This window comes from Fusarium venenatum (genome assembly GCF_020744135.1).
Source record: "Fusarium venenatum strain MPI-CAGE-CH-0201 chromosome Unknown EDB82scaffold_1, whole genome shotgun sequence".
NCBI lineage: Eukaryota > Fungi > Ascomycota > Sordariomycetes > Hypocreales > Nectriaceae > Fusarium > Fusarium venenatum.
The window spans coordinates 5,685,789-5,713,005 of NW_027072129.1; the positions used below are offsets into that span (position 1 = coordinate 5,685,789).

The window sequence follows — 27,217 nt, forward strand, 5'->3', positions numbered from 1 at the left end:
CAGGGGAAAGGAGGGATTATTCAGGGTCATGGCTCAGTGAAGTCAGCGCAGTAAAGATACAGTGAAGATGCAGTAAAGTTACAGGGGGGAAAGCAGAAGGAGAAGCCGGACTGCGCCCCCAGTGCTCGGGGCCGATCGAACTATCTCGTAACCGAAGTACGGGATTGGTTGTTTGAATACTCGGTAGGTGAATTATCTCTGTAATCTACTAAGGTATCGGGCAACCCAACCATGAGAGGAAAGGAACCAAAAGAGAGGCACAGCACAACACAGCACAACGGACAAGATGGATGGATGCAGTCTTTTTATGCACATTGTGCTGTGCTATGCATCAAGTTATTGATAAAAATATCTACCAATAGCCCCACCCACTCTCGCTCAACTCGCTCTCTCAACTACCACGTTTTGAGAGAAGGCTTGTCTCGCGGCTCCAGAGAATTGCAGACGCGGGAAGTGCAGTTCACTAAAGCAGCTAATAAGTTCATGGGGGCTATAGAGAATGGAATGCTGCGCATGTGATGAGATGCCTACCCTACTGGTGATCAACTACTAACAGTACAGGATATGCCCAGTAAAAAGCAACCCGCCCGGCATGGATGCAAGATCGCCCAACTTTGGGACATGTCGCGAATATCCTATAATAAACATGTTATTAATGATTGACAATGCAAGGAGGGATTTGCGCTCATTAGATAATTAATATGCCATCCTGGTATCTTAACTTTCACCGACAGCCTGGTCCATGTCAGATCAACTGCATCGACTATCACCATCACCATCACCGGGAGCACAGTACCATAACTGTATATCATCAAGGGGTTTCATTGAGAAAACCATAATAATAAAGCGGATCGCGGGTGATTAACGATGGTTGCCGTTCATACGCACCCAAGCTCGTCAACTGAGTTTGTACTATCGTACCGTACCGTATCTAGCATCGAGTTTATTTTAGTTTTATCCTTCCCCTCACACATCTCAATCACATCTGCAGCTTGCGGTGCTATATGGAGCTATCAAGGACAATGGATGGATGGCTTTACTACGAATAGCAACTCAGTGACATTGATCTCCATGTCTAAACACAGGCCGTGAGGGGCACCGGTCAACCGCTAAATGAATAGACTATCCACAGAGTTGTGACGTGCGATGGAGAGAGACCCCTGGAGTATCGACTGGACAGTGGAGTGTCAGTTACGTACTGAAGAAATACGTTTCACAAGTATAGCTACCTTGAGCGGAACGCCCTACCTCGACATTGCACCTATTCACCCTTGCAACTCGCCCTGTCAAGATGCTAGATATTGGCCTTGACCATCATCGCTGTACCGGTACATGCAATACTCGTAGTAGATCAATCAAGCTGTTCCTCGCACGCACACACCTCTCTGCTGTGACCTCCGCCTTTTTGATATGAAAGACAAGACAAAAGACAAAGAAAGGCATACCATATCGCGAAGCCTTCATTAGCGAGAGCCGACCCGTTTTCACGATATACAGTGCATACACTACAATACAAAGCAATACTGATACCAATACAATGTGACAAGTAAGTCCCCTTGGTGAAAGAAGGCGGGAGGCGATACGCCTCAATCGTTGTCTCTTGAGGTGTTCTGTCCCCCCTCCATTCTTGATATACACTCCCGTCTTATTGATTGATCGACTGATTAATCCCCCTCCCGAAATCTAATTCAATCATGCCAAGGAACCCCAGACATGGCTGCAGATTGTCTCTGAATACCGAGCCTGGAACTCCAAAACGGTACACCGTTGCTGTTTTTGCTGTAGGCAGGCTGGCGTTGCAAAGCGCTGGGCCACTGACTTGCTTGCTTCTCTCTATGCATCTTGGTTACTTTGACTGTCTGTTCATGCCTACGTACATACATACATATTTGTTTGATTAGACCATCTCCACGGCTGTGCAAGACAAACACACCCTCTTTTTTTTCCTTCTTTCTTTTTTGACCTAAAACTGGGCTTGAGCTTGAGCTCCCATGGCTGGCTGGTCCGCCGGTGATGGTGATGGGGGTGAAATGACGGGTAGACTCGACTCACCCCCACTCCATATCTCATCTTACCCTCCCCTCCCATGCCCTTCCCCTTCCCCTCCACCCCTGGTCCCCTGGCTCGACACTTGCTTGGCTTCAATTGCTGGGCCCTAACTAGGCCCTACAGGCAGGCAAGCCAAAGTAAGGCAAGGCAACCCGGGCACTGCACACAGCGTTTCTGCAGGCTACGTACCGCTGTGCATGGGAGGGTTCTCTCCCCAGCAGCCTCTCATCGAGGTATCCATCCTGTCAATCAACTGGAGAAACCACGGACGGGCCCCGAATGCAGGTGCAGAGTAGTCTCTGCTTAGTGTAGTCGGTGCCTTGACTATATCTACGTTGGCAGCCCCCAACCCTTTCCTCGGGTCTGGTCTAAGAGTTCGTTACTCAACAACGACAACCTTATTCAAGGCCACTTAGTGTTTCTTTTAAGAACATCGTCTCTGCCCATCAAACTATCAAGAGGCGATACGATCAACAAGTGGTTCCTGCATATCTCAACTTGCACCAGTGTTCTTCCTCCCATCTTACACACTTACCCACCGGACCTCCATCTTCATCTTCATCTTCACCCTGAAACAACTCTCACTCAACTTACAATTCGACATCATCATCACTCAAATACCATCCATCTTTAAGACAACTGACGAGTCCCCGGAAAGTCGACCAAAAGAGGATCCTTTACCGTGTCCAATCCCACATCCGCCAGAAACATCTCAGACCCTGCGAAACTTTGATTCACAACAAGCTTCACTCCCTTCTGGAATGCAAAGTGCAGGTAAGATTTCCCCAGCCTACGAATACGCATTCTTTGGCTTCGAAAACTAGAAACATTTCCCGCCTCCGCTTCGTTACGCTTCACTTGAGTTAAAGCCCCCGGCTCTGACACTATTTGGTGCTATAGATAAACGTGGTTGCACTCTGAGCTTTCCAACTACAAGTACAAGCTTCGCCCTGCCGATACACAACTCTCCACATCTTCATTCACATTTACCTCTCACATTTCCCACAAAGACATCATGACAGCCTTGTCAGATACGTCATTCGCCATGTTCCATTCTCAACCTGACGCCGAGGACTATGCTCGATATGCCGACTCCAACGTCATCTTCACTTCAGGCCCCATGGACGTGAGCATCCCAGCCGATGCCTATGGTTTCCAGCACCAGAACGCCAGCCCAGATGCCTATGCTTCTTCAATGGGCTTTGTCGAACCCTCTCTGTACGCCGAGGCACCTAACTACATGCTCAACAGCCACGCATCACCGAGCATGTACACCGATGAGTCTTCGGATATGAGACTACCTTCGTCTAGTCTTTCAACAGCCTCGGCTCCGTCAACAGCTTCTTCAGCAATTGGATCTCCCCAATCTCACCACGGCCAAATGGGTGCAATGCCCGAGTGGACTCCTCAGGGCCTCGGTCTCCAGCCTACGATTGTGGGCAATGATTACATGGGATCTGATTTTGCGTCATTCCCTGGCTCGGGAATGGAGGAGCTCAGCTTCGACTTTCCCACGGCCAAGGCCTTTGTTGGTAAGTTCAAAATTATTTCTTACAGCACGAACGGATACTCGCTTCGAGCTTCGGCGATCCCCTTTCTCCCCCCCCCCCTGGGTCTCGCAATGGTATTGGTAGAGAGGCAGAGACTAGAAACTGAGCCCCAGTCAGAGGGGTCTGAGGCCTCTCTTCCCCCACCACTACCATATGCTAGTGTTTGCGAACCCCTGCCCTGTCATGCAGCAGCTTCAATCTATGATGAAGTCGTTTGCTATTCAACAAGATACCATCGGCTCGGCTCTTGGGTAGTGCTCGTCGATCCTCATTTTGAGCTGTCTCGTCTATTCGTCTATTTTCTTTTTTTCCCATGTCATCCCTTCTTCCCTCCAAGTCATTCTTTAGCTCCCTCCAAAAGCTTTCCCGTCAACTGAGACATGCCATCCGTCTTCCCGATTGGAGCTTGATGTCACTTCTCCGCTGTCAAACGATTGGCGACGTCGTCTTCTTGTCTTCGGCAGTGGCTAGCTGTAAACCCATCTTGGGCTTAGCTCCGCTGCCCTGCCTGTCCGTCTGTGTCGCAATCGCCTATTGTACATACATCTTGACCTTCAACTCCACTGTTTTGTTTCTGCTTCACTCTTTGAGCTGACCGCTAACCAATTCTACCATGATAGACCCTTCTCTCATTCACCCAGAGCTTACTCGTCCACCTATGGGAATTCCTTCCTATGACACCCACTATCAACATCACAACCACCACACATATCCCGCATCACCTTCTGCCTCTGCCTCTTCCTCCTCGCCTCAACCTCAAATGATGAGGACCAATAGTTCTTCACCATTCCTCCAGGCCAGCAACTTCCAATCCACATTCCCCAGCAGCCCCTACTGTGCGCCAATGGACAACCAAAACCACATTCGCGCCCCAAGTATCAGCCAATTCGTCCCACCAACACCTGGCGAGTACAGCAGTGATGAGTCCAAGGAGAAGCAAAGATGCACTTGGCCTGATTGTGGCAAGACCTTTAAGGATCTCAAGGCTCACATGCTCACTCATCAGAATGAGCGCCCGGAGAAGTGTCCGATTCAGACTTGCGAGTACCACACTAAGGGTTTCGCTCGCAAGTATGACAAGAACCGCCACACTCTCACACATTACAAGGGCACAATGGTCTGCGGTTTTTGCCCGGGCTCTGGATCGGCTGCGGAGAAGTCTTTCAACCGCGCCGATGTCTTCAAGCGTCATCTGACTGCAGTCCACGGTGTTGAGCAGACACCTCCCAACAGCAGGAAGAAGGCTGCCAACGCCAACGCCAACGCCAACAAGAAGCTGTCTGGCTATGCCTCTGACGCTACTGGCAAGTGTAGTACTTGTTCTCAGACCTTCTCCAACGCCCAGGACTTCTACGAGCATCTCGATGACTGTGTGCTCCGTATTGTGCAGCAAGAAGACCCTGCCGAGGCCATCAATGCCAAGCGCCTCGCTGAGGTCGAGAACGATAAGGATGTTCACCAGACTCTTGAGAAGAACAACCTGCCTACCACCACTGATACCATTATGGCAAAGCACGAGGATGACGACAGTGGTGACGAGGATGAGGAGAGCTCACCCAAGGGTAACTCTTCCCCTTCACTCAAGAGAAAGGGCAACCCCGTCAACGGTGTCCAGAAGTCACGGGGCGTTACTCACTCCCGTGGTGGCGTTGCCTTGGGAACCAAATCGCGCAGCCGCAAGAACCGTCGCGATTACCCTTCATCGTGGGGATTCGACAAGGGTCAGATGACCATGAAGAAACGTGTCGTGGCTGTCTTTGATGGTCCCCGACGCCTTGCCAAGGATGACATGATGCTCTCCACTGATCACGAGGTCCGCATCAAGCTGTCTGATGGCAAGTCCTATGTCACCGACCTCGATGTTCAAACTCTGAACCGAGCTGCTGGCTTCCACGGAGCTACTGAGGAGGAGAAGGGTCCCTGGATCTCCGATGACCCTACCCCTGCGCAGCTCAAGGAGATGCAGCAGATGCTTGCAAACAACATCAACACTACTCTGTAACAAACACTACGACAACCCCTCTACTCACGTATACGGACAAAACATGTCAAACAAACAAAAAAGCATTTCAGGCACGGCGTAAGCGGATTGTATTAGAACAAGGGCCATCCTCATATTTATTTTATGGATAGGCTGTTCATGACGGGATGGGTTAATCATGGAACGGGTGGTGATTAAAGGAAAGGGAACGGAATCGGTTGGGGCCTGTGTTTGCGCCGTGGAGTTGACGTATCGATACCCATGTGTTTTTACTCGTTGTTTTTATCTGGGTTTTGGACTGGAACCTTACCCCTTGATGGCTAATGACAATAATGGATGATCTTAATAGCATTGCTTACTTAGTCGAAAGGACACTGTCCTAATATGTATATTGTTCAAGCACTTGTTTGGCTCTTCATGATTCGTTCTTGCTCTTTTTGTTGACACATTGTACGATAACTGATTGAGTCGTTCTTTGAGGGGATGATTCATATATAGTTTGCACACTCAACTCAGATGACAAACTATCAGCTGATGATTTGATCTGACATCGCATCTCTTGCACTTGTCTAAATTGATATGATTTCTCATTCACCATCTATCTCAATTTGATAAGAACACCAAAGCTACTTCCAACCACGAACTGCGATCCGTGCCCTTTCGTTCCATAACAATACAGTCCGACTCTCATATCCTGTTTAATATCTGACAGTGTTGATGAGCATCACCAAACAAGACATATCTGATGACTCACTCATTTGGTTTTCTATGAGTGCAGAGAATGCACCACTATAGCCAATCGAACTTCTGTATAAATCTATGATGCAAGCCCTATGAAGATAAGAAAAGTCTAAGCAACACCATGAGGGGATATGTTGAGCAAAGAATCATATAGTGTAAAGGCCCGAATACGGAGGCTGGTGATCTTGAGGACCTATGAGCACAAGTATTTTAGTGACGCCTTCATGCCAAACATGAAGACCCCTCTTCCTTTTCTTCATTTTCTTCATCAATCACCGGCAGAATGAGCAGCGATCAAGCGACCAAGCACGAGCCCGAGACTTTGGCTACAGTGCCAACGGATCCTCAAGATGTCGAAGTCCAAGTCATTGACGCCCCTATAGCCCACGATGCTGTCTTTGGTGATATCACAGGAGACGGACCCAACTACCGCAATGTAAGTAACTGGACGTTGTGTATGACACTGATAGATACTGACATGAATAGGTCGGATGGCTAGGAACAGCTGCTTTGATGATGAAGACCCAGATTGGCCTGGGCATTCTATCTATCCCATCGGCCTTTCACACCCTCGGCATCATCCCTGGCGTCATTTGTCTCCTCCTCATAGGAGGTATTACAACATGGTCCAACTATGTGATTGGCACCTTCAAACTCAACCATCGTGAGGTTTACGACATTGGAGACGCAGGTGGTATTTTGTTTGGACGAATTGGACGAGAGTTTCTTGGCCTGAGTTTTGCCTTATGTAAGTGGGAATAAATGCCCGGAATCGAGACAATTTCGCTGACAAGAACAAGTTACCGTCTTTGCTATTGCATCCGGTATTCTTGGTATCTCCATTAGCTTCAATGCATTGTCGGAACATGGAGCTTGCACTGCTATTTTCGTTGCAGTAGCATCCACCATTGTCTTCTGTTGTGCCAGTATTCGTACACTAGGTCGAATGAGCTGGCTGGCCTGGGCTGGACTCGTTCCTCTGCTGATTTCCGGTTGGTTTCTCGCTCCATATACATTTGTATAGAAAAGTAATACTGACCAAAGCACTACAGTCTACCTTGTCACCATCGCTGTCGGGGTCCAAGACCGACCCTCTGCCGCGCCTAAGCTCGACACAGGCGAGAAGTGGATGTCAGACTGGAAACTTGTTGGTGAACCGACATTTATCGATGCCATGGCTGCGCTTTCGACCATTGTCTTTGCCTACGCCGGCACGCCCCTTTTCTTCCCACTTGCTGCCGAGATGCGCGAGCCACGCCACTACACAAAGGCCATGCTGCTCTGCCAGGGTGTCGCAACAGCTACATACCTTACTGTAGGAATTATCATCTACTACTTCTGTGGCTCTTATGTTGCGACGCCTGCTCTGGGCTCAGCTGGCAAGACTATCAAGAAAGTTGCTTATGGTCTTGCTCTACCAGGACTTATCGTTGGTGCGACCATTAACACTCATGTAAGTCTCCCATACGCCGCGTATCTTCTGATAGACAAAGTACTTAGCCTCTCGTTTTTTAGGTGACTGGAAAGTATGCATTCGTTCGAATTCTTCGAGGCTCGGAGCATCTCACAGCAAACACTCTCACTCATTGGGTTACATGGTTGGGCCTTATTTTCGGCACTGCTTTGTTTGCATACATTATAGCAAGTGCCATCCCAGTATTTGGAAGTCTTGTCTCTCTTGTTGGAGCTCTGCTCGGTACTCTTCAAGCATTTCAACCGTATGGTTGCTTCTGGCTGTACGACAACTGGAGTAAGGGTAAGCAGGAAATGTCTCTACGATGGATTCTCATGGTTGCATGGAGTGCATTTGTCATCGTTTCAGGAACATTCTTGATGATTGCCGGAACATATGGTTCTGTCATTGGAGTTATCGAGTCTGGTAAGAAAGGAGGCGGTCGTCCTTGGTCTTGTGCAGACAACTCCAACTCTGTAGCAGCAGCCTAACACTGAGAGAGGCGAACTGGAGACGGAGATTTATTCTTGTGTTTGCTATTTTAATTTTTGTTCTTTTTTTTTTGGATCTCGATAGTAGGGTGGTTCAAGAATAGATAGTATGGTTTGTTAACAGAGCAAGGACTAAGTCAGTCAGTCCCCGTCGAAAGCGGTCAGGACAATTTTGATAATGCCTCTGCCCCACCATCTATCTATCTAGTCTACCTAATTCCAGACAGAAATCAGACATTCGACTCATCATATCCTCTAGTGACCATCACTCGAGCAATTCCCTGACGTTAAACTTTCCAAAAGAACAAGATATATCATACTTGGCTTTTGTTGCAAAAAGATCAAGTGATCTGCCATAAACCGAATTCGGGCAAGCTTGAGTCAGTTGGGCTTCGACACCACATTGAAAAAAAAACTTGGAGTCGATATCGTATTGCGAATAAATCAAACTAAATCATGTCTCTCACCTGGCGTATTTCCGTCAACAGCGATCCTGACGATCCTGTCGATCCTGAAGACTACCTTTCAGACGCACTGGGCGTCATCTTTCCTGACGACATCACAAACCAACACGGCGATGCCGAACACAATCTCTCTTACACCTCACCTCATCTTCCTAAGCCTCTTGTTATCGACCTTGCCGATCCTGTGAAGGAGGATGACCGCAAGCTGTTCTCACACTACCTTTGGAACGCCTCTCTACTGCTCGCCGAGTTCATCGAAGCCGACTCATTGGGCATACCTCTGCAAAAGCCTCGCGAGGCCCAGAACAACGTATCGTTCGACGTAAAGGGACTCGATATTCTTGAGCTCGGGGCTGGAACCGCGTTGCCAAGTATCATGGGAGGTCTTCTGGGCGCAAATCGTGTCGTCGTTACGGATTACCCAGCTGAGCCTGTTCTCAAAACTCTGCGCACAAATGTCGAGCGCAACATCCAACCCTCATTATCACCCGCCTCTGCCAAAACGACACCTTCTTCTGGGGTGTCCGTCTACGGCCATTCCTGGGGCGAGCTCGATGACCCTTTCAGCGTCTCAGGCGAGCACGCATTTGACCGCATCATTGCAGCCGATTGCCTCTGGATGCCCTGGCAGCACAACAACTTACACCGATCCATCTCCTACTTTCTTAAACGCACACCTGAAGCGCGATGCTGGGTTGTCGCAGGTTTCCACACGGGTCGACAGAAGATGAGCGGGTTTTACGACGCCGTGGCCCTTAAGGAGGTTGGACTCGAGGTCGAGAGGATATGGGAAAGGGATTGCAACGGCGAGGAGAGGCCATGGGATATCAAGCGGGAAGATGATATTACGGTTCGAAAGAGGTGGCTCGTCGTCGCTTCGTTGAAGTGGATCTCGACGTCGTGAAGCTGATATCACTTGTCGGTAGAAGTCGAGGAGCCTCCTATGGTCAGGCGGGGAGAGAAGAGTCTTTATATACCACGACCATTTCACCCAACCACTCATAGCTGCATGATATCGTGGCGAAGCAAGACACTTGTTCCTAGTCTCGTCCTCGATATTTCACTGATTGGCTCTATTTCCTCAGGCGGTCTGACTGTGACCGCCCGCAAGACGAGGCGGAGTCACGCCTTCACGATGGGGCGTGAGATTGCATAAAGATAGACGCCATCGGGGTTGGGAATAACACCCAGAGATACTGGATGTTGGCAAAACAGGCTTCACGATATAGTTGAGGAACAAGGACAAATGTCTGCTATCACAATAAGGAAAATAGATGGGAAGTGCCCTTGAATTACTTTAGATGTATTCTTAGTAAATAAGCTCGCTGTGAACCCTCCTCTTATACAATCAACAGGTGCCTGTATATACGTGTGATTAATTCGGGGCTTCAATGCTCGGCCCCTTCTCTTCCACCTTGACGACCAAATCGTAATTCACGCGTAAGTTCTGCGCTCCGCTAAGGGCACGCGTGAGCATAGCTTCGTGCCTCTCGCCAACAAGACGCTTGAGTGCTCCAACGAGGAATCCTGCAACAATATCGACGGACCAGTCATCAGGAATACGACCAAGCACATCGTCAATCTCGAACCATCCACCAAAGCGCTCGAGGAGGGCACCAGTTTGTTCGACGCGGTCACTGATATCTTCGAGGGAAAGAAACTCATGAAAGACGACGCCAAACAACCGTCCCTGCTCCTCAAAGGAAGGTCGCTCAGATGGAGCCGCGCCTGTCATGCCAGCACCTCCTCGAAGACAATACGAAACAGCAGTATCGTAATCACCCAAGTTGTGTATGAGGAGACGAAGGGCGTCATTGTGTTTGCGCTCCCGACCGGCTAGAATGATGGTCTCAGGCACCAGAAGATCATCCGGCAGAGTGGAGACCCGGTCTCTTATTGCTGCAGCGTCGTAGTCATTTGCTTCGCCCAATAGTTGAAGGAGCCTCAAACGGCTGTGCCAGACCTCATTATCAGGCGGGGCATTATCCCGAAGAAAATGGCTGTATGCAGGTTTGGGAGCTTGCAGCGCTCGATATGCTGCATAAGTCGCCCTAACAATGGTCCGACTTTCTTCAGAAGACTCCAGATCGCGCACAACCACATCGAGGTAGTATGCCATTAGATCGTTTATATAAGTAGTGTGTCCCTTGCCAAACACCAAGTGCTCTAGGTAGTATTTGACTGCGTCAGGTGCCTCTTTTCGTAAGATCGCAACGGCTTGTGCTGGCTCGAATTTGGGTGCGCGCCCCTTGTCTTCCGCGAAGACTTCAACACCAAGTTTTGGGTTGCGATTTGCTAACCAGATTCCATATTCTTGAACGAGAGCCTGGCTGCTGATCTTGGTAAGATACTCACGGACACGCTGCTCGCCTTCGCGAAGCTCTTGTCCAACGTCTTGTTCTCCCTCGATGATCCGCTTCCAAGTAGCCAGAACATCACCTGACAACTTGCGGCTCTGATACAGGCGACTCAGTACGAAGAGACGATGGTACGTTTCGAGCAGACCGACTGCGCGGTCGAAGCAGTCAACACCCTTGTCCACGATTTCGTACAACTCTGATCGCACAACACCCCCTTTACCCAATCCCTTGGGAGAGTGCTGATCAATCTCAAGAAGAACGAGGAGCAGAGCAGCATCGACAGTGTGAAACACTTCTCGCTCATCGGCAACACTACCGAAGCCTTTTCTCTTCCGCCAGGTACCGAGAAACCTCCGAAGAAAGTGCATTGTCCTTGGCTCCAATGTCCCGACACCATCCTTTGAAGTCATCTGGAACTCCCTACTTCGAAGGTAGGCATCAGCCGTTCTCCTAACGCCACCGTATATCCATATACCGCGCGACCCTTCAATGATCTCGTTCCGAACGCTCGGAATCAACGATAGCACTACTCTTGGATCCAGGCCACTTTCGACCAAGACTTCTTCAAGCGCATTCACTTCTTTCTCTGTGAATTGCCTGTCTTCGGGCGCTTTTAATAAGTTCGTCAAAAGTAGAATACCTGCCTTTTGTCGTATGTATCCATAAGTCATAAACTCCAACTCTGTTTGTGGCTCTCGGCCTCTGATTGAGTTGATAGTGGTAAATATCGCTTGTCTGTCCAGTTCAACAGGACTGAAAACATCGCCAACGCAGGCTGCTTCCAAGACAGCGTCAAGCTGTATCAGGATAGGATTGCGGATAGCCCACCATATATGACTCCCACTCCAGACTGCCAAGTTAGCATGTGCCTTGGCAAGTTGGCGAGCGAACTCTTCTCCTTCTGCATTGCGATTTGCCTCCCATTCTTCTGGAAGTGACTCTTCATCTTGGGAGTCAATATTTCTGTCAAAAAGCTCCTTCTCTTTCGACAGATGCTCTATCGATAAGGCAGTCCTTGAATCCGAAGCCTTGCCTGAGGATGACGGATCAGGTGTCCCTGGGGTGACAGAAACAGAGAAAGGTGTATATCGTCTTTGAGAAAGCTTCTGGACAATCTCCTCGAATCGGGTCTCTTCAGTACCGGCGAGCGAGCGAATGCCATAAATCGCGTCATGGCCGACTTCTCTAGCTGTCAACCAGTATCTTTGTGGGTTTACGTCTGAGCCAGCATCAAAGCGCTGGATTTCGAGACCGTGCTTCAAGTCGCCGTTGACCTCTTTGGTCATTGAGGCCAAGACGTACCCCTCTTCCTGCTGCCCTAGGGACGGTTGCGATGAGTCAGAGTCTGAAGGCGGGATATCTACGACAACCTCTCGAGGATACCTAGTAAATTCAAGGGTAGGTCGCGTAGGGTCGCCGTCTAAATTAACAAACATGCCGATTCCCGGTTCTAAAGGATCGGTCCCAGTAACCAGCAAGAACTCATCAGGGGTCGGTGAGGTAATGTGAGGTTTCAAAAAGACCGCGCCGGGCTTGGGTCGTGGATTTGTTGTTTGAGAAGGGGTGCCCGAACGTGACGGTGCAGCAGGCAAAGGTTTATCTAGTGACGGGTTTGGAGTTGAGGCTCTCTCCATCGAGGGCCTCGGGCTTGACGACAGTTGCGGCGAAGGGTGGCGACCAAGGAAATCTTCTCCCTCATTGCTACGGTCTTGTCGACGAATGCTGTCTAATATTGAGCCTCCCAGGCTAGTACTTCGACTATGGCTTGGGGCTTCGCTGGCTGTGCGGTTTCCAGTCGAAGAAGAGCTCCGAAGAAGCCCACTTGTTGTGTCTGTTCCAATACTTTGAGCATGTCCAATCTCACTTGGTGACGTAGTCTCCTCCAACGATGAGATGCTCATCAAGGGAATCTTCAGTTGCTGCTCTACGTCAATGAGCGCATAAGATTTGGAATCCGCTACACATGCGATTGAGTCTCTGCGCACTGATAAAGTGCTTCCCGAGAAGTCAATTTTCTAGAAACCGTTAATATAGATCAAACCCTCACGCTATGTTGACGCCTACCTTTGTGACGCGAGCGTCTTCCCCTACACGCACTGCCTGAATCTTGCGCATTAAAGAAAGCAGGATAGTGACACCTCCACTTCTTTCCGGACCATCATTGTCAAGTAGAGGCTCGTTGAGATCAACGCCACCTATCCAACTACAATTCTTGACCAGCGTCGTGCCAAAGACAGGGCTGAGCTCTGGTAGAGAGTAGAAAGTGACAGTCCAGTTACACAGGATACATGCTTTTCCCACGCGCGGCAGTAGTAAGATTTGTTGTACACCGGGTCGCGAATTCGGAGTTCCTGTTGTCTCGACATACTGAGGACATAGTCGGGACGCAAGGATGTAAACGGGTTGGCCGGATCGATCGTTCGGGTCGGGAGGAATCTGGACAAAATGAAGCAGCTCTGAAGCGGATGTGCCAACATATAAGTTCGCATCTAAACGCTCATAGGTCAACGACAGGTACAAACATTTTGACTATTGGTCAGAGACCTACCTAAGTAGTCTACACAGTTGATCTTGATATCGTCTTGGGAACCATCCGCAGAGAGTGGTACTTCATCCAACAATGTCCGCAGAACATAAGGGCCAACCTCGCGGCCTGTCAGCTCAGGGCTGATAATTGAAGGCCCATCGCCTGAGCCATCTGGTGTCATAGCGGCGTAATTATCAACAGCATCATCTGAGCGAGCAGCGCAAGTACTGATATGCTTTCATATATCGTGGACCGTATACGCTTTGGAATGGGCTGGCGCAGGTAGGCTATGTTGACATCAGTAGACCGAAATAAGTGGATGCATCGGATCTGAAGCTCTGGAAGCTGATGCGACCTTGAGTGGGTACAGCGCCTACGTACCTGCTGTAACATGTTTGGTTAGTGGCTGTGCTTCACTGAACTGCAAGGCTGCGGGGGATCAGTCCAAGGACTTGCCCCTGCATCCCTGGCGTCAACAGCCTGACAGCTTACGTAGCCAATTAGCCCACGCAAACTGGCCCCAAGATACGCATCCCTTCACATTCTCTCATGGCTTCAATTTGACCACGGCAACGACAAGTCGTATCGACGACCTCACTAACTGCACCAACTACGAAACATTCACTTCGATACGCTCGCGGCGTCCCAGGCTGCTATACACACTCTTTTGCGCCGCCTAAGATCTACAACCCAATACCACTACAATGAGCGACGCAGCCGTTGAAGCCGCTCTGGCGTCCACGATCGAGCCCTCTGCGCCTGCGCCAACCTTTGACGGAGAGAACAAATTTCAACATGCGATCTCAGCATGGAGGAGTACGGCTACCAGCAAAAATCTACGACGGCTAGACACTAACTTTACATAGCAATCGATCTCACAACTCTTGTCTCGAATCTAGATAACACAGCTTCGGACATTGTCGCCTACCAACGTGACTCAACTGTTCAACGTAAAGAACTGGCACAAAAGACAAAGGAGTTCCGTAAGCTCGACGATACTTCTAAATTGTCAGAAATCAAGGGTTTATTAAAATGTAGGGGTAGCGCAATATATTGATCCTTCAGCATGCTAACTATACTGCAGCTTATCAGACCTTCATCGATCTTCTCACGAACCATTCCAAGTCTGTCAACTCGGCCTTCCTCCAGACATATGCTTCTTTCTCCGATGCGCCAGACCCGTACCCACTCCTTGAGGCCTCGGTCGACTCGATGCTCCTCGCCGAGGATACTTTACCGAAGATAACGGAGGAAAATAAGCACCTACAAGAGAATGTTACAACTCTTACCACCCAGTTGGAGGATGTCGAATCGAAGCTGCAGAGTGAGCGAAAATCCCGAAAAGATCTGGAAGAGAACCTCGAGAAACGTGTCAAGGAAGTGGAGACATCATGGACCGCTGTCCTAGATGAGAAGACGGATAATTGGGAGGCCAAGGAGAAGGCCCTAGAGGACAAGCTTGAGAAGCAAGAGCGCCTGTTGAGTGAGATGCGTGCAAGCTACGAAGTCAACCAGCGATTGGGCAAGAATAGTGATGAACAGGAGGCTCAGCGCAACCAAGTCTCCAGTGCCGAACTTGAGATGCTTCACGCTGACTTGGATCGCACGAGTGCTCGCCTCGCTGAGATTGAAGCCCGTAACGAGCAGATGCGTCTGGAACTCGCACAGGCTAAATCATCAGCCCAGCAGCAACCTGAAACAAACCTTGAAGACGATCCCGGTTACATGCGCGTGAGGTCAGAAAACCAGTCAATGATCCGCAAGCTGGACGCTGCTCGTGTGGAAAAAGAAGGCCTCAAGCGAGAGTTGGACGGTAAACTACGATCTATTGAGCGAGAGGTGAACGCTCTAAAGGAAGAGAGGGACACATTGAAGAACAAAGTACAAAAGTGGGGCGATTATGACGAGATAAAACAAGAGCTCGAGGTTCTAAAGAGCATCGAGTTCTCTACAGGTGACGACGATGAGGTGCGAGAGCATCTCGAGTCGAAGGATGCGGAGGGCAACTCTCTGGAGAAACTTCTCTTGGCACGCAACAAGAAGCTCGGCGATGAGTTGACGGTTCTGCGCGTTTCACACAACGACTTACAGAGCCGTCTCGAGGATCTTCAAGAAGAACTCTCAAGAACAAACGCAGAATTGGAGCGTTCTCAGAAGCTCAACCAAAAGCTGGAGAGCGATTTGGAGACAATCCAGGAAGAGGGAGCTAACGCATTCCCGTCGGGAGCATCTGTTGCTGGAACATATGTCACGCGGGCAGTTGGACGTAAGAGTGGCAGAATTTCGCCAACATCATCAATCATCAGTGGTATGGATCCTCGAATGGGAGGAGGCGAACCTGGCGAGCGAGTCTACGGAGGTGGCTCGGGCATGCTACCAATGGTCACGGCTCAGCGCGACCGTTACAAGAAGAAGAACGGTGAATTGGAAGAGGAGTTGTCCAACACACACCGGACAGTATCACAGCTGCGCCAGGAGGTCGCAGCACTACAGAAGGATAACCTGAACCTGTATGAAAAGACAAGATACGTCTCAACATATAACCGAGGTGGTGGTGCGGCAACATCGTCCGCATATGGTGCAAACCCTAACCCGTCGACGGTGTCGATTGGTGAAACAGGAAACCCCGGAATCGCCATGGATCGATACCGCCAGGCATATGAGTCCAATATTTCTCCATTCGCAGCTTTCCGCGGGCGGGAATCTGCTCGAGCCTACAAGCGGATGAGTCTACCAGAACGGGCAGTATACTCGCTAACTCGTACAGTACTTGCTTCGAGGACCAGTCGGAACCTGTTCGCGGCATACTGCGTGGCACTTCATTTGCTGGTCTTCATGTCCTTGTACTGGATGAGTTCGTCGGATGTCCAGCGGGTAACCCACCTTGAGTCTGCAGCGGCAGCGGCAGCTGGAGTGGCCGGGGGCTCACTTGGCAGTCCAATGGACGGAGCGCCTAAAGATCCCGCCAAGTAGAGGGCGACGCGCTGTCCTGTTTTGGGAGTGTTTTGGTCAAGAGCTCGAAAAGGAATGAGTCAACGAATATCCGCAAGAGACGGGACTGTATCAGTATCAATCAGTATAAGTCTGCACTATAAGCGGCTCGGTAGTGGAGTAATTGGATATATGGGAACTTGTTATATGCATTTGGGAGTCAAGCAAGTAAGATCTGGCATAAATGTTAGCGAGATGCCAAGATGAATAAATGGTGGTCTAGTGATGGTGGCATTCGCGGATGATATGTGTGCCCAGTATAGGTAATTATGGGATTAGAGCATAATATGATCCACCTAAGCAACCTCTTCAACAAGAAATAAACCAGACATGTGACAACCCTTTCGTCCCACTAGAGATGCAGGTCAATGATGGAAACGAAAGCGAAAATAGCCCGTCCCAATTAATAGAAGAGGGGTTCTTTTGTTTGTTCGACGTTGCGCGGGGCTCCGTTGCTATTTTCTGCAGCCGCTGGCCGCTTATCGCGGCCCGTCGACAAGCATGGCCCGCGGACCAATCAGAGTTTCATACATGGAAAGCAAATCTATCAGTACCCTGTATGCAATTTACTATGTCCGAGGACCTTTGTTTCTCGTTTCTTGCAAGGTCTTGAATGTTTTGATACTGGACTGAGGTTGGTTCACAAGTGGCGCCGAGAGATCTTGGAATATATTATCAAGGGACCCTGGTTGTGTTGAGAATGGGTGGAATTGTGAAGAGGTTGGAGTGTGACCGTACTAGGGTTCCTGTGATATTGATCTTTTTTTTTTTTTTTTTTTTTTTGGTATATTGAAGAGAGGGGAAAGACGTTGAGGTGCATTAATTAATGTTCAAGTGCTGACATGAAGTAAAATGCACTTCATGAACTAAAGCCACAGGATCAGCCTCAGAAAGTAAGACTTGGCCAAAGCTTTAATACTAAGTTCATCATAGATCTCAAAAGCAAACCAACAAACAAGATCTCTCACATCATCTGCATGTTATACCGCATGGCAAATGGATAGAAACCGGAATTATCATTATCGTGTCATTCCCATGTCTCCATTCTAGACCTAATAATCTCTTAACGCCCGTGGATCCATATGCCGTCGCCCGAGACAGGCGCTTAAACTACTACCATTCGGCCAATAATAACCCTAGCGACTACATACGGAAACCTAATGATTGGATCTCGTTGAATGATCATCACATATGAGCCAAGCTGCATCTTCAACGTGGGAAATAAGGGCCAGTGTTTTATTTTTACATACAGATCTTGGCGTATGATCCAATCATGGTCATTTGTTCATCCTTGCCGCCCATACGCTCAGGCGCGTGTAACAGGGCCTTGGCTAGAGGGGAAGGTTGGTATAATAAGAGATGGTGTTCATCCAACAGAAAAAAGAGAAGAGAAAAGAAAGAGGCAGGAAAAGATCTATCTCTCTGCATCTGTTACACATCGAAAGACGCTGAGCGTTCTTCTTTTCCTTTTTTCTTGTATTTCTTTATTTCCTTATATCTCATATTTCCTTATTTCCTAGGTCATCTATCTCTATCTCAAGTCTTGTTTTTTGTTCCATCATCTACAAACGCTTCTCTTGTTTCTTGGGGTTATATTTCTACGTAACGACAAACGACTGAAACGATATCGATACGCTATACACCTTCGAAATCATATCAAAACACACATATACACCACTTCAAGATGCAATTATCAACATTCGTCGTATCCGTCTTAGCGGTGACTGCTTCTGCAGCACCTAGCTTCCCTAAGCCTACCGTTACCGATACTCGATCTGCCATCGACACATTAGGATCATTGTCCGGTTACTTCAACCTTGTTGCGGAAAAGGTCAAGGCTGCCAAGGCATACGACATGGCTCCCGTCTGTGATCTCTCACAAGCCAAGATGGCTCTTGGTATGTCACATCACTCCTGCTACAGTCTCCCCAAATACTAACATATGACAAGATGGTCAACTGCTTCCTCCTTCCAAGGGACTTTACCTTAAGCATGTTGCTGTCGGTCGTGGTACACAAAACTACACATGCGACACCAAGGATCCTTCATCAGCCCCCGTCGCTACCGGTGCTGTGGCCACTCTCTTCAACGCCAGTTGCGCCGCTGCTTTGTACCCTGATCTTGTCGAGCGTATCCCCGGAATGGCTGTTCACTTCCCCTTGACAGCTGCTGAGAAGCTGGGCCCTGCCTCTCTACCCGAGTCTGGTCACCACTACTTCACTGCCGACGGTGTCCCCTTCTTCGACCTCCGCACACCAGAGCAAGAGATTGGAGAGGCACCCTGTGCTAAGAACAGCAGCGCTCCTGCGCCATCACTCTCGGCAAAGGGTCAGCTTGGCGAGGCTGCTGTTCCCTGGCTCCGACTTTTCACCGTTGAGGGTGCGACTCACGACATTAAGGAGGTGTACCGAACTACCACAGCTGGTGGCAGCGCTCCTGCTACATGCAAGGGCATGGCTTCTGAATTCGAGGTTGAATACGCAACACTGTAAGTTGCTCTCTTTTGCAAATGGTGTATTGCTGAATGACTAACACGGATATTAGATACTGGTTCTGGGCTGGCAAAATTGATGACGAGGCTTGAACTTATTAGGAAGACTTTAGGATTTGGTATTGATTCGCGCATGAAATTATTCTTTTTCTTATACATGTAGATAGTCTTGTTTTTGTCTTGATAATATCCCCTGATGGTAGCGTAATGGAGGTCAATAATTCAACTTGTGACTTGAGCTTCTTTTGACCGGTTTACCTATGTCCGTGAACGAATAAGATGTGTACAAAATGGAAAACAAACAACTGGATATACCTGGATGCCGTTTCACGGTTGCATACAGTAGATGGTGTCATGCATGTTCAGCCATTGTTCAGCTCCCGGCCTTCTCCGTGACTCAATCATGTCCGGTTGTCAGGAACTCGGTGTAGTAAACCTGGCATGGCACTGAAACATTATTAGCCACCTTGTCATGATTTTGAGTGTTCTGCATGTTAGGGTTGGATTTCTGTTTCTTGTTATTTTAGATAGCTTACCTTGATGCAGTGTGATATCTCATGAGGGGGTCTGGTCCCTGGAAGAATGAAGTCTGAGGAAACAAGCCATATAGTAGAGACGGTGAGAGTCAGTTTCAACCCCCCCCCCCCTGTGTTACTTTTAAAAAGAATACAAGTCATGAGGAAGAAACAAAGACAAAAAACAATTCTCACTTTATTAAGCAAACAGTATCTCTTTACTGCCAAACCGATACAAACTCTAGACCCTTAGTCTAAAGTTACCCTTGAGCACTGACGTTTGCTCTTGGTGCCGTTGTGGAGTGATTGCTAGTACAAGGATTTCAGTTGTCTCTCAACCGTCAGACGGGTACCTCGCTACTCCTGCAGCACCGGAACCTGACCGGCGGCAATCACCTACCCAGACCTACAGGGGTCGTGGACATGTTCTACTAGTAGCACTGCTTTTCCCCACGTCTTTGAGTCCTGAGCTTAAACATGCCATCCATCTCAATCTTCAACTTATTATTTTCTCCCTTCGGAACCGCAATCAGGCAATTAGCATATGCCCGTTACCCAATGGAACATGGCATAAGTTCCATCTACAGCTAATCTTGTTACCAACTACCGGGAAACAAGAACCCTGCCTTTCTTGGATCCTCAGCTTCCTTCACGTCTTCGCCACTGAATGAACTCCTCCGATTCAGCCCGTTTGTTCAGCTGCCTGTAGCTCATTCATTCAGTATTCCTCAACCAGATCGTTTTCTTATAAACTCTTCATCCACCTCAGCCCATTTCTCTGCCTATTGAACCTTTCGTATCTACAAGAGCTTCATTGCTTACACCAACATAACAACCGTTACACTGTCGCATTCGTATCCCCGCTACGCCCCGCCAGTCGAGTAACGATATCTCCAAATTCCTTCCGACCGAATGTTTGCAACCAGCCACGCGCATTCGTTATAATCTTAGCCAGGAACATTCTTATGAATACGTCACTCAGTTCTATCACCAAACTTAATTGCTCAAAGATGGCTACTCATTCCAGACAAGATGTTGGTAGCAACGATTCGGAATCGAATCAGGCGAGACCAAGCACTGCTCCTCCATCTTGTGACGACGAGACATCCGCAATTGCCGAGCAATCAGATTCCCACGATGGGACTATTCATACATTTTCTGTCCAGTGGCCTGCAAACCAAGTGCCAGTTGAAATCTTCGAGATCATAATCTCACACCTTGCACGTCTCGAAGTTAGATGCTTGCGACTCGTTTGCAAGGAATTTGAGGCCAAGGTCTCTGCGCAATATTTTCGGAACGTTGTGGTGCCTTTCAAATCCGAGCTTTATAGTAAATTAGATCGTGATGAGAACGGCGCCCTCAAACGCACTTCTTCCGCTCTCCTATCTAATGGAATGCGTATCTTCCAATCCTTTGGCCCGCACATTCGACGCTTTGCGCTCTCGTTGGAGCTTGATGAAGATACTCTCTCATACCCCCCAGTCAAACCTTCACAGGAAGCTGTGCCATCTTTCTGGGGTATATACCGCTGGCCCCATGACACATATCACCGGTATACCGACCTTGAGGGCCTTGAGCAGACTGCTGATGAAACTGAGGCCATGAAAGAGGCACTTAAATGCTTGGTCAAGGTCTCAAATCTTGGAATCTGCTGTGATGCTGGTCTTGGATTTCTATTGGGACCGGATCATATAGCACGCAACGCTGCCGCTACTACTATTGACCCTGTGTTTGCAACCCAGAATTGGCGTATCACCAACTCTGAACTTCAACAGAAGAAGCCGACCATCGTCAGCCTATCGGATTTCCACGAACTAGTCAAAGATCTCAAGAAGCCTGTCTTTGAAAACCCCATGAGTTTCAAGCAAACCGTATTGCAAAAGATGGTGTCTGATGCTGGCTATCGAGACGATCAAATTAACGATGCTGTGCGCATGATACTCGACACAGAAGGCACTGATCTCAACACCATTGACTTTGACGAGAGGGCCTCCCTGCTTAATGATTCAGAATCTCGAATGCCATTGTTGTTGAGCAACCGTGCCGACTTCGAACCTGTCGTTTCAGAAATGGCAAGTCATGCACTCATTCCTTCGAGTCTGACCAGAGCACAAAAGGAAATGCTTCTAGAGCTTGAATGGGCCCACCGGGCTATGATACAGTCCTATGTGATTGGTCTAATCGACAATGCTCGAGCTGACAGCTTCATGAATTTGACAACACTCACGATTGCCAAAATCCCCAGCAGCCACGTGTACATCTTCAGTCGTCACGATCTTTGGCAAAATCTACCTTCTCTCAACAATGTCTCATTGGGCGTTATCGCAGACTGGCGACGTGTCTCTAAAACTGCCCCTGGATGTGTTGAAGACATTCCACTATCTCCTGTCGATGCTGTCAGGAAGGTGTACCAGCTACTCAACAACTATATCGGCGCCCAGACCAACATCGAAAGCCTTCACTTCGAATGGATTTGTGGTGGGGAGTTTGCGCCCTCGACGTTCCAGCGAAACCATTACATTCTTCCAGCTCCTTTCTTTGAAGACCCTGAGCTCATGACACGGGTTGATAGCCCCAGAACTCATCAAAATGATATCCTGGTCCTACCTTTTGTTAAGCATTTGTCCTTGAAGAATTGTTGGGCTTCACCTCACGTCTTCCTTCAGACAATACGCAACATGGCTCTCTCTACACTCGAGAAACTTGACCTGGAATCTGTGTCAATTTCTGGCCCCCCAACTCTCACTCCACAAGCTCCTCTTCATGGGCATCTGAATATAAATGCTGCTCATATACTGGGCTTCTTCGCTTTGCCGGCCCAGGTACACCCTCACCCTACGGCAAATACCCATGGGCCTCCTCCTCCGCCGCCACCAATGGCCCAGATGTTCCAGATGTATCAAAACCAGATGCAAGGCAACAACGCGCCACAGGACCCGGCAGGTACACCATCAGAAACCTTGCAGCAGCCTGAACAACTTTCATGGGCAGGCATCATAGAACACTTCTCCCCCAGTGTTAAAATCCAGGACATCTTGGCCGCCAGAGATGAGACTGGTTCTAGTTCGGCTGATCAAATAATATTCAACCAGCCAGATCCAATGGGTCAACACATACCATCATCACATCGCCTACGTTCTGATGCGAAGAAGTACACTCTGAAGTGTCTTTCATTCAAATCATGTGGTTATGTGTCAGTCGACATGGCGGATATAAATACCAGGAGCATTTTACCCTTTGGTACTCAAGGTCTCGCTGGTAATGGAAACCCTCATAGCGCGAATCTGGGACCTCTGATGATGAAATGCCGTGACAGGCTCCTAGGTCGCATTGCACCTTTCATACGATCCCAGGAGTCATTTCAACTCACCGATGCCTTTGGTCTGGATATGGGGTGGGAAAACATCTACGATCAACGCACAATTTCTGATGCTATTGGCGATGGCGTTGAGAGCCCTGGAAGAGGGCGCTTTTCAGGCACAATCGATGCGATGCTGCCAGCAGTGTAGAAGTCAGAGATGACGAGGCTGCGGTGGTCACTCACTTTTAAAACGAGGCAGGTGTCGCATGACTTCCATATTTGATTGATGACGCATGGACATTGTAAAGGACGGAAAAGGGCGTTTGCTACTTGTTTTTGGATCGTGAAACGGGCATGACTTATGATATTTGGGCACAACAGGACTAGACGGATGGGATGTCCTACCACAGGATGATAGTGCTATGTACCTTGCTCAGAAGAGCGTAGGATTCGGCGGTATATTGCTTCGTTCAGGACAGGAAAATTGTTTAGTATTTACGCACAGTACAAACTGTACATTTGGTGGTTTTTCACAGTTTCCAAAGTCTGATACTGACTACAAACTCTACATAACAAAGAAAAAAAAAACCAACAGCGATTAGGTTATCTATGTTTCTGCCAGAGTTATGAAAATTCTACTGCTACGATGATTCTTGACTACCTATGATGCAGCCAGACACCCATGTCGAATCCTAGATTTCATTTCAGACTAAATGATACGAATGTTTGGATAGTTGATGTAAAGCAACTACGTCACATCATTGCCGGGATCACAGGTAGTAGGAGACTTGGGAGGACTTGAAAGATTTTATTTCGTCAAGAAACCTTGCGAATTTTTGCATGCGTTTCCCTTTAATGCCATGCTTACCGTAGCCTGCCATACACCAGGAGATGAAAAGCCACGAACCACCCTCGCAAAAACCCTAGAACAATTGATCGAGTTTTGTTTGTAATCTTGGTGTTTGTGTCTCTTTGTTCAAGAGACTTGTCAAGAGTCACAGCTACAACACAGAAGATGCCCGACGTAAACCCAGTTTTCAACCAGCGCTTAAATTTTGTCTATTTGAGAAGAAGGTTGTTGATTGGCTTAAGCAGAGGTGATAGCCTTGCGGAGGCGGGCACCACGCTGGCGCGAGCTAAGGTGCTCACGCTCAGCAACAGCATCGGACTTCTGGACAACCTCCTCAGCCTCGGTCAGGATGAGCTCGATGTGGCAGGGGTTGGACATGTAAGGGTTGATCTGGGAACTATGTTAGATAAGTCTAGGAGTCGGATGGATTGGAAAACATACACGACCGTGAGCACGGTATGTCCTTCGTCGCTGCTTAGGGGCCTGGTTGACCTGGATGTGCTTGACAACGAGGGCACCGGTGTCGAGACCCTTGGCATCAGCGTTGGCCTCAGCGTTCTTGAGGAGACCGAGAAGGAACTCGGCGGACTTGGTGGGCCATCGAGCCTTGGAGACACCGAACTGCTTGCCTATTGATGAAGTCCATCAGTATTTTGTTCCCCATGACGTTTTCTTTCCCACTCGTCTGCGATCCTCCGGATTTCTCTAAAGTCCATCGCTAACAGGTGAAGATTCTCGCTAGTGTCGTACCTTGGGCGGTGCGGCCAGTGCTGCCGGCGTATCGTCGCATGGGGACGGCCTCCTTGTGCTCCTTGACGTTCTCGAGGAAGGTAACAGCGCGCTGAAGCTTCCAGCCGTTGATGGCCTGGGCGGTCTCGCGGGTGTTCTTGAAGGACACTCGGAGGTAGGCACCGCGGGCGCGGGCCGACTTCGCGGGCTGGATCTCGGTGGCAGCGTATCGAACCTGTAAGAGTGGGAAAAAAGCCAGTCAGCCAGGGCACATTTTCGAAATTGAGCCCATCACCACGACGCATCGATTTCGATCATGCCAAAGTTGACGTATCTCGTCGAAAACTTGCACCAGCAAATTCCCGATAATTCGTGCAACAGCATATCCTCCTCTTTATCATCATGGCGATCGACGGGGGCGTATTTACTCACCATCTCGGCGACTTGGGTGGTGAGTGACGGTTTCGACGACGGGACGTGGGTTGGCGGGCTGAAATTGAGAAATTCTGAAGCTCTTGCCCTAACAGGTCGGAGGGACCACAAACTCGCTTTCCCCACTCCTTTGGGAAAGAGGCCTTAGGGTTTGACTGCCCTGTTTGTGCGAAAGGCGAAAATCAGCGTCACAGGTCGGAAATAATTCGCAGAAATTCGAGATAAACTGGAGAGAAGTTAGAATTAGTTAAAACAAGATGATAGACATTTTTAACCAGTTTTAATGGTCGTTGTGATGTGGTTTCGCATTACAGCGATCGTACTGCCATATCAGTGATATCACCTGACTCTTATCCTCTATCATCACGTGCGAGACGCATGCATCAAACCCATACTAGCCGCGTTATCCCCGGACCCATCTCGGAGTCGGAGAAACTTGCATAAACTAAGTGGGACTTAGCTTCATAGAGCTTCAAAAAATTCTTTCTCAAAGTCTCCCAGAACGCCCAGCGTCCCCCAGGAAAGGCTATACAACAGACAAGTTTGGACTTTGATCCACGTCCGCCTTTACTCGATTATCTTTTCGCGCTTGGAATACTTCTCGACAACGATCTATCGTCGTCTCTAATATCTTCAACTTCACTCAATTCCTCTCTAATCGAACAAGATGGCTCCTTTCACTCCTCGAGGTGGTGCCCGTGGAGGTCGTGGCGGCGCTCGTGGAGGCGGCCGTGGTGGTTTCGGTGGTGATCGCGGCGGCTTCGGCGGTGGCCGTGGTGGTGCGCGCGGTGGACGAGGTATGAAATGCGCTTTCGCGGCATTCTTGTCGCTCTCTTGATGAACTCGATAACTGACTTTTCGCAAAGGTGGTGGTCGTGGCGGTTTCGGTGATCGAGGCGGTCGTGGCGGACGCGGTGGACGAGGTAAGCATCTCTTCTCAAAGACTAGATGATCAAGATACTAACGAGATGAAAAGGTGGTGCTCGCGGCGGTCGCGGTGGTGCTGCTGGCGCAAAGGGCGGTGCCAAGGTCATTGTCGTATGTCAACCCTCTGTCAACTTTTTTTTTCTTTGCGAAATTTTGCGATCTAACTTTTTTCTTCACACAGGAGCCTCACCGTCACCCCGGTGTCTTCGTTGTCCGTGGTGGTAAGGAAGATGGTCTTGCTACCCGCAACACAACCCCCGGCGAGTCTGTCTACGGAGAAAAGAGGATCAGCGTCGATGAATCGGTCACGAATGAAGACGGTACTACCACCACTACCAAGGTCGAGTACCGCATGTGGAACCCTTTCCGAAGCAAGCTTTGTGCTGCCGTTGCCGGTGGTGCTGATGAGATCTACATCAAGCCTGGCTCTCGTGTCCTCTACCTCGGTGGTGCCTCTGGTACTTCCGTCTCTCACGTCGCCGACATTGTCGGACCTACCGGCTACGTCTACGCCGTCGAGTTCTCTTCCCGATCCGGTCGTGACCTCATCACCATGGCTTCCAAGCGACCCAACGTTGTCCCCATTGTTGAGGATGCCCGTCAGCCTGCTCGTTACCGCATGATCGTCCCCATGGTCGACGTCATCTTTGCCGATGTTGCCCAGCCCGATCAGGCCCGTATCGTCGCCATGAACGCCAACTGGTTCCTCAAGGTCGGAGGTGGTGTCCTTATCTCCATCAAGGCCAACTGTATTGACAGTACCGCTCCCGCTGCCGAGGTCTTCGCTGCCGAGGTCCAGAAGATGCGAGCTGAGTCCATCAAGCCCAAGTTCCAGCTTACCCTGGGTATGTTTACTTCCCTTGACAATGATTATGAAGCGTTTCAGCTAACATGTTCCCAGAACCCTTCGAGCGTGACCATTGTCTGGTTGCCGGCGAGTACTTGCGCTACAAGCAATAAATGGCTTAAGGAGTCATACTACTGTGTATTTCGCTTAAGGACATTGAAAGAGATGGTCTGCTTTGTCATGCGGTTTCCCAGGTATCTCACGGTTCCCGGTGGACTTATTTGTCTTCAGCTTGCTGCATCAGGGAAAAAATGGTTGACGGCTTTTCTTCAACAACGGCGAGGGGCGTTCTGGGTTGGTTGGATCTGTAAATATCAAATGTTTGTCCGAATCTTAAAGCCTTTATTGGACCTTCGCATCTCAAAACAAGGCACTTGAAAAAGAACAAGGACTTCAATCACCATTTTGTTTTTTTCTCGGAAAGACTACGGATCCATTTTGATCAGTCAGTTCACCAGCTATACCTCTTCCTTTTCCTCAGTCATTTGGATGCGCCGCCAGTTTGTTTGTTTGTTGGT

At 49.1% G+C, this 27,217-nt stretch overlaps 10 protein-coding genes across 10 annotated transcripts; 7 read left to right on the forward strand and 3 right to left on the reverse strand.

Annotated features, from left to right (window-relative positions):
• Nucleotides 1-242: 242 nt before the first annotated feature.
• On the reverse strand, nt 243-818 carry EDB82DRAFT_487464 (uncharacterized protein). The gene is made up of 2 exons (XM_065608309.1): nt 688-818; nt 243-635 (listed from the first exon to the last, which is right to left on the reverse strand). The coding sequence occupies exons 1-2, from the start codon at nt 810-812 to the stop codon at nt 533-535; spliced, it is 228 nt and encodes a 75-aa protein (XP_065465633.1). The 5' UTR covers nt 813-818; the 3' UTR covers nt 243-532.
• Nucleotides 819-3,064: 2,246 nt separating this feature from the next.
• On the forward strand, nt 3,065-5,601 carry EDB82DRAFT_471400 (uncharacterized protein; the record flags this gene model as incomplete). Its single annotated transcript, XM_025730294.1, has 2 exons — nt 3,065-3,581; nt 4,220-5,601. The coding sequence occupies 2 exons, from the start codon at nt 3,065-3,067 to the stop codon at nt 5,599-5,601; spliced, it is 1,899 nt and encodes a 632-aa protein (XP_025589433.1).
• A 790-nt stretch (nt 5,602-6,391) lies between these two features.
• Nucleotides 6,392-8,493, forward strand: EDB82DRAFT_56403 (transmembrane amino acid transporter protein-domain-containing protein). The gene is made up of 5 exons (XM_025730293.2): nt 6,392-6,757; nt 6,808-7,069; nt 7,122-7,313; nt 7,374-7,774; nt 7,837-8,493. The coding sequence occupies exons 1-5, from the start codon at nt 6,605-6,607 to the stop codon at nt 8,263-8,265; spliced, it is 1,437 nt and encodes a 478-aa protein (XP_025589432.1). The 5' UTR covers nt 6,392-6,604; the 3' UTR covers nt 8,266-8,493.
• Nucleotides 8,282-9,869, forward strand: EDB82DRAFT_56480 (uncharacterized protein). The gene has a single exon (XM_025730292.2). The coding sequence runs from the start codon at nt 8,722-8,724 to the stop codon at nt 9,631-9,633; it is 912 nt and encodes a 303-aa protein (XP_025589431.1). The 5' UTR covers nt 8,282-8,721; the 3' UTR covers nt 9,634-9,869.
• Nucleotides 9,870-10,001: 132 nt separating this feature from the next.
• EDB82DRAFT_532953 (uncharacterized protein) lies at nt 10,002-13,940 on the reverse strand. Its single transcript, XM_025730291.2, has 3 exons — nt 13,638-13,940; nt 13,154-13,578; nt 10,002-13,104 (listed from the first exon to the last, which is right to left on the reverse strand). The coding sequence occupies exons 1-3, from the start codon at nt 13,795-13,797 to the stop codon at nt 10,105-10,107; spliced, it is 3,585 nt and encodes a 1,194-aa protein (XP_025589430.1). The 5' UTR covers nt 13,798-13,940; the 3' UTR covers nt 10,002-10,104.
• A 152-nt stretch (nt 13,941-14,092) lies between these two features.
• On the forward strand, nt 14,093-17,020 carry EDB82DRAFT_456979 (CASP C terminal-domain-containing protein). Its single transcript, XM_025730290.2, has 3 exons — nt 14,093-14,432; nt 14,483-14,650; nt 14,701-17,020. Exons 1-3 carry the CDS (start codon nt 14,321-14,323, stop codon nt 16,587-16,589), a joined length of 2,169 nt encoding a protein of 722 aa, XP_025589429.1. The 5' UTR covers nt 14,093-14,320; the 3' UTR covers nt 16,590-17,020.
• Nucleotides 17,021-18,291: 1,271 nt separating this feature from the next.
• Nucleotides 18,292-19,191, forward strand: EDB82DRAFT_471405 (uncharacterized protein; the record flags this gene model as incomplete). Its single annotated transcript, XM_025730289.1, has 3 exons — nt 18,292-18,505; nt 18,558-19,095; nt 19,152-19,191. 3 exons carry the CDS (start codon nt 18,292-18,294, stop codon nt 19,189-19,191), a joined length of 792 nt encoding a protein of 263 aa, XP_025589428.1.
• A 1,432-nt stretch (nt 19,192-20,623) lies between these two features.
• On the forward strand, nt 20,624-23,122 carry EDB82DRAFT_571618 (uncharacterized protein; the record flags this gene model as incomplete). Its single annotated transcript, XM_025730287.1, has 1 exon — nt 20,624-23,122. The coding sequence occupies one exon, from the start codon at nt 20,624-20,626 to the stop codon at nt 23,120-23,122; it is 2,499 nt and encodes an 832-aa protein (XP_025589427.1).
• Nucleotides 23,123-23,650: 528 nt separating this feature from the next.
• EDB82DRAFT_487480 (60S ribosomal protein L17) lies at nt 23,651-25,050 on the reverse strand. The gene is made up of 4 exons (XM_065608310.1): nt 24,926-25,050; nt 24,515-24,728; nt 24,206-24,393; nt 23,651-24,154 (listed from the first exon to the last, which is right to left on the reverse strand). Exons 1-4 carry the CDS (start codon nt 24,926-24,928, stop codon nt 24,002-24,004), a joined length of 558 nt encoding a protein of 185 aa, XP_065465634.1. The 5' UTR covers nt 24,929-25,050; the 3' UTR covers nt 23,651-24,001.
• Nucleotides 25,051-25,592: 542 nt separating this feature from the next.
• EDB82DRAFT_520671 (Fibrillarin-domain-containing protein) lies at nt 25,593-26,812 on the forward strand (the record flags this gene model as incomplete). Its single annotated transcript, XM_025730285.1, has 5 exons — nt 25,593-25,722; nt 25,792-25,848; nt 25,902-25,963; nt 26,034-26,697; nt 26,754-26,812. 5 exons carry the CDS (start codon nt 25,593-25,595, stop codon nt 26,810-26,812), a joined length of 972 nt encoding a protein of 323 aa, XP_025589425.1.
• Nucleotides 26,813-27,217: the final 405 nt, after the last annotated feature.

Bases quoted from the DNA above. Each gene is read 5' to 3' on its own strand.
- EDB82DRAFT_487464 (XM_065608309.1), bottom strand. From the start codon at position 812: ATGATATACAGTTATGGTACTGTGCTCCCGGTGATGGTGATGGTGATA. The intron at 636-687 runs GAGCGCAAATCC...TGTTTATTATAG, and splicing joins TGGCATATTAATTATCTAAT to GATATTCGCGACATGTCCCA.
- EDB82DRAFT_532953 (XM_025730291.2), bottom strand. From the start codon at position 13,797: ATGACACCAGATGGCTCAGGCGATGGGCCTTCAATTATCAGCCCTGAG. The intron at 13,579-13,637 runs GTAGGTCTCTGA...ATGAGCGTTTAG, and splicing joins CAACTGTGTAGACTACTTAG to ATGCGAACTTATATGTTGGC. The intron at 13,105-13,153 runs GTAGGCGTCAAC...AACGGTTTCTAG, and splicing joins AAGACGCTCGCGTCACAAAG to AAAATTGACTTCTCGGGAAG.
- EDB82DRAFT_456979 (XM_025730290.2), top strand. From the start codon at position 14,321: ATGAGCGACGCAGCCGTTGAAGCCGCTCTGGCGTCCACGATCGAGCCC. The intron at 14,433-14,482 runs GTACGGCTACCA...AACTTTACATAG, and splicing joins TGCGATCTCAGCATGGAGGA to CAATCGATCTCACAACTCTT. The intron at 14,651-14,700 runs GTAGGGGTAGCG...ACTATACTGCAG, and splicing joins AATCAAGGGTTTATTAAAAT to CTTATCAGACCTTCATCGAT.
- EDB82DRAFT_56403 (XM_025730293.2), top strand. From the start codon at position 6,605: ATGAGCAGCGATCAAGCGACCAAGCACGAGCCCGAGACTTTGGCTACA. The intron at 6,758-6,807 runs GTAAGTAACTGG...TGACATGAATAG, and splicing joins ACGGACCCAACTACCGCAAT to GTCGGATGGCTAGGAACAGC. The intron at 7,775-7,836 runs GTAAGTCTCCCA...CTCGTTTTTTAG, and splicing joins GTGCGACCATTAACACTCAT to GTGACTGGAAAGTATGCATT.
- EDB82DRAFT_56480 (XM_025730292.2), top strand. From the start codon at position 8,722: ATGTCTCTCACCTGGCGTATTTCCGTCAACAGCGATCCTGACGATCCT.
- EDB82DRAFT_487480 (XM_065608310.1), bottom strand. The intron at 24,394-24,514 runs GTACGACACTAG...CTTCATCAATAG, and splicing joins CACTGGCCGCACCGCCCAAG to GCAAGCAGTTCGGTGTCTCC. The intron at 24,155-24,205 runs GTATGTTTTCCA...CATAGTTCCCAG, and splicing joins CATACCGTGCTCACGGTCGT to ATCAACCCTTACATGTCCAA.